The following is an 8,253-nucleotide window of genomic DNA, read 5'->3' on the forward strand; positions in this document are numbered from 1 at the left end:
GAAATACTTTAATCATCCCTGAGAGGCTATTGATAATGTGTATTGGATTTTTTCATTGTGTCTGTAGAGCACATTTTGTTTTGCCTTAAGATTCATAGAATAACACAAACCTTAGGTGCATGACGTTTTTGCAGAGGATAGCCTCTGGTGTTAGAAATATGCAAACCCCACAGCATTCAAAACAGCTCTATCTGGGCTTGGTATTTTCATCGTGTGAAGTGGTGGGTAGTTTGTATGCTATTGGTATTCATAACATATAACCCTCTGAATATACAGTAACACCAGAAATATGTAATGTGCACACACATAGGTGAGCTACACCAGTGGAGAACAAACTTAGAGACAGCTTTTAATATTTTATAATATAAAGGTCTGTATTCATACAAAACATATTTTCCTTACAATAGTATTTATCAGTGCATATCTCCAAAATACCATACACGGAGGTCAACATGTAAACAGTGTTTTCTAAAAACATTTTCCAGAGTAAACACAAAAAGAAAGACCAACGCTAAGAATAAAAAGATTGTGCATCAAATGTGCATTGGTAATAAGTGACCTGTGTAAACACGATACTATTTCTTATGTATGAGATTACCCACTCTATGAAAGAACTTCTCAAACTTATTTTCACTGTGCCCTCGTGCAGCCCTGGTGAGGTGGTGTTCAATAGCTGTGTCACCTTTGGGAGGGCTTTTGGCTTTGTCCTTAGGGTTTCCAAATCCCTGAGTAGTGTGCATTGATTGTTTCTTTTCAGATGAGTACAAAGGCTCAAATCTGCTGTACAGACGAGACTCTGGGCCTCGGTCTTTGCTCAAGCTTCCTGAATCAAGGCCGGGCTTCACGCGTTTCTCAAAAATGCTCGGTTTCTTGTGTGTGCTTGCTTGAGCGAGAATACTTTGATGCTCCTCAGTTCTGAATTGAGGTTTTGAAGATGTCTTATGGTCGTCCTCTATTCGCGTCCTCTGGCGCTCCGAGTAGGACCTGACAGAGCTGGTTGTGCTTTGGGGAAGTTTTCCTCCTCCATGTGATATCCTGTCCTCGTCCTCAGCCGTTATGGTGTCTGTGCTGCCGCCTGAATTCAGACTCTGTGTTTCTAACATTCCAATAGAATCTTCTTTTTTCCTTGAACCTTTCTTTAGAAGTTGCTGGGAACTCATGCTGTTGGATGTTGCTGTTAAATCCTTGCTATTCCCACCCAGAGCTGCTGCTGACAGAGTCCTTGATGGGGACTCCTGCCAAGCGGGAGTACCAGGGTTGTTTCTGCCGATGATACTCTTGACATCGTAATGAGAAGCAGATCTTTGATCTTCTTTCAGATTTGACCCATATCCTCCACTCTGTACATTGATCCCTGCGGTGCTTCTATTAACTTGCGTCCTTGTATAAGCTCCGTACATGTGACCTGAGGATTCATGCGTGTACTCAGTGTTTGATCTCGGATCTGCCACACTGTGCCTCTTGTTCCAACTGTCTGTCATGATGTCTGGGTTTCTGATCATGTTTCCACCTTTAGTTCTGCCTAAGCTAGTGTATACAGAGTTGTAAGAGCTTCTACCTGGACTGTAGATTGCCTCATTTCGATTGTCATCCAAAATCTGCGAACCTTGCCTCTTTAACATGAACTCTTCATTACTTATTCTGTTTCCAGCTGCAGCTGTTGGATTCCACTGCATTGATGAGTAGTGCAAAGGACTGTTTGGTGCTGTTGAGTTAACACTAATGGAGTTGTTAATGTATCTGTTTTTCTCTGTGTTCTCTGATATGGTGGACCTGAAAGCAAGGGAAGATCTCATCCTTCCCTGCATGAAGGAGTTAGCTTTGTCCTGTGGCTCAAACTGGTCTAAATTGTCATAAGAATCTCCGAATGGGACTTCAGAGTTTTTGAGGTAAGAATCAATCCTCCATGTGCGCATGAACGACTTGGATGTATTCTCTAGTGTTGGCATGTTCTTCTGCATGGACAGAATCTGTTTGTCGTTGCCATTGAACGACTGACGCATATTTTGACCTCTCTGCATCTGTGTTGTTTGTAGGTAATTGTCCACGGGGTAGCGGTTGGTTCCATTTCCTGTTTCTCTAGAGATATTCCAGTTGCTCGCTCTGGGCCTCATGTTCTGCGGTATGTATCCATCATGTCCATCTTGTATCTCACCAGCATAGCTGTGCCTTTTCATGTAGTCTACTGTCTCTGTAGGCTGTAATTGGGGCCTATGGGACTGAAATGTGATCCCGTTCTCCACCGAGTGCCTAGGTTTGTTTGGTTCCTCTTCAATGAGCCTCTCCTCGAGGTCTCTGGCTCCTAGTTTTCTCTCACAGGTTTTCCGATAGACTGTGTCCAGCGTATGCCTCAAGTGGTCCCCCCGCTCAATTTTTGGAATGGAATGAGGTTTTGACAGAATCGGCCTCCCATTTTCCCCGTTGCAGAGTTCAGATGGCACGGTTGAGCGGGCGTAGAGTGTTCGAAACTCCTCGTCGTAGGACTTTGCCAGGTGGCCTGTGATAACCTGCACCATGCTCAGATTCATCTTCTCAAATGACCATGTGAAGCTGCAAACAAACACCACAAAAAACATGATTATTTATTACTCTAATAACAGATCAAGATAACAGACCATGGTTTTATATTGCACTCCTAGTAGGAATTTAAGTGTTACCAAGACAGGGCAAAGAACTACAGAGAAAAAGCAAATAATATATAAATAATATAGTATGTGTTTTCTCTGGTCTGAGAAACGATTCTTTGTAAAGAGCTGTTTTGTGTTGAAACATTTTCTAGATAGTTAAGTTTACAAAAGTGATCAATAAGAAATGATGACAGCAATTCAGAGTGTCAGTAATAGTGGTTCACTTTATGAGTGCATTTAGTATATGCCTCAATAGTCACAACCAATGCAGTTTTATTTACCTGTATGAGCCATAAATCACCTTCTGGCAGTCGACCAAAAGAAACTTCTGCTCCATTGCCCCATGAAATGTAGCTCCTGATCGACAGACGTAATCTTGACCTTTCACAGTGCGCACCCTCATGTTCTGTGGTCAGAGCAGTGGAAAGATGTCAAAAATCATTATTGTTGAATTAATCTTATAGCAGAAGGCATGTCAATCATCAAATATCTGAGAAAAACAGACATGCTTTCCTTGTGCAGATACATATAAAGGTTAGAAACATGTCGCATTGGTTGAGTCCTACACTAGCGGTTGTAGCTGGCATGTGAAATGCACAAACAGGAACTACTGTATATGGGTGTGTTTACATCTTTAGAATTTCTTGAACAGAAAAACAATTATAACTCCACCCAAAACTACTGGGGAAACCAGCAGTGAAGTGCAAAGAGGCTATTACAACACTCACAACTTTGTATGCATGTCAAAATAGTGTGTTACAAGTGTGCAAAAAAAAAATGCCAGGTTACTCATTCAATGTAAACATTTAAAGAGATGTGTATTAGTGTTGTTAAAGACTGTTGCCCTTAAATTAGTTTTCTTCTTGAGAGTTTGTAATCACTTATCATATGTATCATTCAATAACGTGAGAAAACAATTGAGAAAGAAACAAAAACATGTTTAAATCAAATATACTTACTCGGAGTTGTTGAAGTTTGACATCTTGATTTTCAGCCATTCTGAGGAAACTTTTCAAATGGAAATCATCCAAAATCAAATAAACCGGGACTCCTCGTATCGAGGCATCGACAACTTCTTTGAATATATCTACATCTGTGAACTTGTCCATCACAATGGCAACGACCTGGAAGGACAAAGCGAAAACATCTAATCAGTTCAATGGGGCAAAGACCACACTTGTAAAATTTGGAATCACCGATTTGAAGGGGCAAGAGATACATTTTTTAAATTTAACTTGTCATCTTAAATATATGGATTGCACAATGTAACGGTTGTGTAATAGTGACAACATCTTTGTTTGATAGGCTGACTGCAAGCTGCCTTTCACTATGGAATTCTGTCTGCTTTCAAGTTGCAATCTCGCACCAGTCAACAACAGAAAATGATAGCTGAACTCTTACCTCTCACAATAAAAGCCCTATACATATACGATGCATCATTGCTTTCAGGATTTTTCTGAAAAGCAACTCAACAAAATAGCTTTAAACTCATCAAAACAGATTGTAGCCGCAATTCCCATGGAGCATGTCTGTTGAAACAAACAGAGTAATGCTAATGTGGAAATTCTACCCAGCAAAGGAGCCCATATATGGAGGAGGCAAGGAGAGTGAAGAGGCAGAGGAAAAAAACTGTTCTTTGTACTAAGCTGGATCAGTAAGAAACCAAACCTGCCTACTTGTTTATAGTTGCCTTTATAATATGACATCAGGGTTTCTAATTATTTGGGATTTGCACTGTTGTTTCTTGCTTTGGACAGTTGCCTAATGTTAGTGGATCTATCTTCTTGTTCTTGTGCAAATCAATAGACAGAAAAAGCATAAAAACAACAACAAATCCATTTGTGTCCCTCCCCCGAACATATATGTGTGTATTCAAAGTCCAATTTAAAGATATATTTTGTATATACATTACAATGTTAATGAACTGCAATAAAAGATCATCATGTTAAAGTGCAGTTTAAACACGTTCAATGTTATAAATCAGAAACATCATACTGTTTTTCACTAATGAGCTCTCTAATTAATGCTGTTGGGATTTTTCGCTCATTTAATTTCCTGTTTATGTCACTCAAGATGAAGCATGAGAGGTGTTTGTAAATGATAATCATGTATGAATATTTTTCAACCTTACAAAATAGACTAGACATTTCTGCTGTTGTGTCCCATGACATTTCTCTCTGCATTCAATTTAGATTATTTTACACCACAATGGCCGTAATTATGCGGGAGAGAAAAAGAGCTTAATTAGGGCCTTCTGAGCTGAATTTCGTTGTCTCCTGACTTTCCTTTCAGTTTTTGCCTTGGAAGTTGCTTTAATTAAGAGTCAGTGCAGCAGTAACTAATTGTAAAGATACAGAATAGCCTACTGATGGTCTACTAATGACAATTCTCAGGAACAAAACTAGTTAATGATTCATAATGACACAGTTTGTATGGGTGAGGCATTAACTGTGTAATGGATATGACTATAATCTATTGCTCACACTGTATACGGTTCCCACACTTTCTTCTCATTACGGGAAGCTGCGAAACCAGATTTTTCCCTTGACAACCCCAGCAGACACTCCTTACAGTGGACATTTTGGGCAACAATGCTTTGTGGTGGTGCCCTTAGGGGGGAAGGCGCTTACGACATAATCTAGAAGAAATTAAACGCAGCGGTACAAAAGGTTTGTTTGAGACATATTACTGCTCTAATATAGCTTCATAACGACACTATAGGGTTATGTTTTGCTGGATTCGATTACCTGTCTTGCATCCTGAATATGCTTCCGGATCACCTCTTTGATGGAGGGGTGGTTTAGTCTGGGTGGATGAAAGAGCAGATCTATATTTGTCTGTAGTATTTCATGCATGACCTCCGGCCAACCCATCTCCAATTCAGGGGTTTCCACATCCGAGTGGAGTGGCCAGTACGTCCCTGAGGATGATTCGTTGTCGGGTGGCCCATTGATTTCCTCTGGGTTGTTTTGAGGTGGGAGCTTTTGTGCATTTTCAGTGAGGAAGAGAAGTTCCTCCTCTGAGAGGAAACTGCCGATACGTTCTCCCTTGAGAAACTCTTGGTAACTGTCTCTGCCGACATTAACCAGCTGATCAATCGCCAGGCGATATGACTCCTTATAGTGGGGTTGGATGAAGTCTTCTGATTTCAACTCTCCCCTCAAGGACGAAAACCTTGAAAGCTCTGGAGACTCCATCACTCAAGACTGTTTCAATAGGACCTGTCATGGATGATAATGGAATCAATGACATGTTGTAAGAGGATCAGGGAACAACACAGAGGGAAATGCTGAGAGACTGGCTCTTGGTTAGAGCAATGACGCAAATTAAAGTGTTATGCAATACATGGAAAGATTGTATAGTTGATCGCAGTGTAAATATCACACAATAGCTGCAATGATTCGAAAAATAAACAACCTTGCTTCTATTTTGCATGTAATGTATGACATAATGGAATGCATTAGTGTTAAAGACTGAAACCTTCCAATAAGGTAAACAGATTCCTGAGAAACAAACCTGATCTAAGAGATAATAAATGAATAGCTAAGTAGCAATTCATTGGTAACAGTGGACCACACTGTGTCTTAAATCAGATAATGAGAGGTTACTTGAGATCAGAACAAAGATATACTCTAAATGTAACCAGTATCTAGGTTAGCAAAGAAACCCATTTATTAAGTTGTTCAGTTAATGACTAGCTATTTGATTAGTTCCTTGCTTGTTAACATGCTCTCTTGTACCTTTTATGTAAAGGTTACAGTGTTTGTTTACATTGGGATGGTGTGTACTACAGTAGTAAGTTTAAAGGCTCAACACGTTGAGTTTGACACATAAATGCAAGTACAATATTTCAATCTTCAACACATGTTTAACAGTTATATACAGCACATTTCACCCCCTGTATTTCTATTGATTACAAAAAAAACTAGATTGACTTCAATAAGCATCATGAAAACTCACTCATCATTTCAGACACTAAACCTGTTCACAGGTTTAAAGGATGACTAGCCATGAATGCCAAAGGGGGAAAGGGTTGTTGCTGCACCTATAGCGTTGTTTACAATTAGGGTGAGGTTAAATAAAACTAGTAAAATAAAACATCTTGATATTCCATATTCTGCAATAGTATTTTGGGAAGTTGGTGACATATAAACCACAATTTGTCTTTAAAGTAAATTACCATGTTTTAAATAACTTTCATCACAAAAAGAAATACAATGCAGCTAGTATGTGTTTTAACTTAATCTGTCAATGAACATCTGTTTAAAAACCTCTTTTTTTAACTGTTTAAAAAACAGATTTATTTTCACTACTTTTATTCAAACCACAATAAATGTTATATTTGACTCTATGAATCCAAACAAAATCCAATTATCCATGCAGTGAGACAGAAATAGCTGACATTTTTCAGATTCGAGCATTTCTGAGACATTTAAATGTCAAAAGGGCAGAGAAACAAGATCAAATGGTGATGTAATAGCCGCTTTATGGCTGAGTTTGCATTCGTTCTGGTAAGTTTCACTGCTGGTATTATACTTACTTTTTACCCTTACAATCTCTTTTTTTATGGGTATTGGCACTTGTATAAACCCTGTTGCTGCACTTATATAATTATATATTTACATATTCAACATTATATATTTCGCAGTCAGCATTAACGCTGCTGTTCCTTATTTAAATAGATATGCCAAACTAAGAGAAACACAGAGCATGTTTAACCATAACCTTCACCACATACTACAACCTTGTACCCAGCCATTTACTTCTATTTACATGTTATCACACTGTTCAGAGTATTCCTTTAAAAACTGAGGCATTTAATAATCCTAAAGAGCCGTAGCTTTACACTGTATGCTAACAACAACTATTATCTTATGCTCAACAATGAGAACTTACATCTGGATTGTGAATTTGTAAAAGTCCTCTTGACTGCTCCCAGGATATCCCTCTTGGATTAATGTATGTTCAGTTTATGTTCAATATTTGGAGAAACTGGCAGCTGGAGAGACACAAAGACAAGTAGTTGTCTCAACATGACAAGCAGTCTGCAGATGGAGGGTGTGGATTCCAGTTTTGACATGCAAAATGGTCTGGCTCGAAGCCTGCACACAGGCAGCCATAAACCTGTTTGAGGCATTTAGCCACTCCCCTGCTCTGTGCAGGGACAAAGTGCATACTGACGAATTCAAGATAATGATAGACACACTGTAAGGAGGCTTTGATGAATACGTCATTGTTAGACCCCATCAACCTTTGGTGGGGATGCTCTATATGCATCTGTAGGAAGCAACAAGCACTTGTTATGTCTCTGTAAATGTGTAATGGAACCAGACATTGAGCATTAAGCTTATTGTAGATAAGATAAGATAAGATGGACTTGTATTAATCCCCGTGGGGAAATTGTTTCTCTGCATTTGACCCATCCTGTGTTAGGAGCAGTGTGCTGCCATTTTGAACGGCGCCCGGGGAGCAGTGTGGGGAACGGTGCCTTGCTCAGGGACACCTCGGTAGCACTTGGTCTTGCCGGGACTTGAACTGGTGACCTTCCAGTTGCCGAGCCAAATCCCAATCGACTTCGCCACCACCGCCCCCTTTTTTTTTTTAAGATAAAGTGACTTAATACATT

General features: G+C 39.5%; 1 protein-coding gene across 1 annotated transcript; it reads right to left on the reverse strand.

Moving 5' to 3' along the window:
• Positions 1-430: 430 nt before the first annotated feature.
• Positions 431-7,610, reverse strand: fam83b (family with sequence similarity 83 member B). The gene is made up of 5 exons (XM_034101380.1): positions 7,524-7,610; positions 5,375-5,848; positions 3,587-3,751; positions 2,909-3,033; positions 431-2,550 (listed from the first exon to the last, which is right to left on the reverse strand). Exons 2-5 carry the CDS (start codon positions 5,822-5,824, stop codon positions 576-578), a joined length of 2,715 nt encoding a protein of 904 aa, XP_033957271.1. The 5' UTR covers positions 5,825-5,848; positions 7,524-7,610; the 3' UTR covers positions 431-575.
• Between the last annotated feature and the right edge of the window lie 643 nt (positions 7,611-8,253).

This window comes from Pseudochaenichthys georgianus, chromosome 15 (genome assembly GCF_902827115.2).
Source record: "Pseudochaenichthys georgianus chromosome 15, fPseGeo1.2, whole genome shotgun sequence".
Taxonomy (NCBI): Eukaryota; Metazoa; Chordata; class Actinopteri; order Perciformes; family Channichthyidae; genus Pseudochaenichthys; species Pseudochaenichthys georgianus.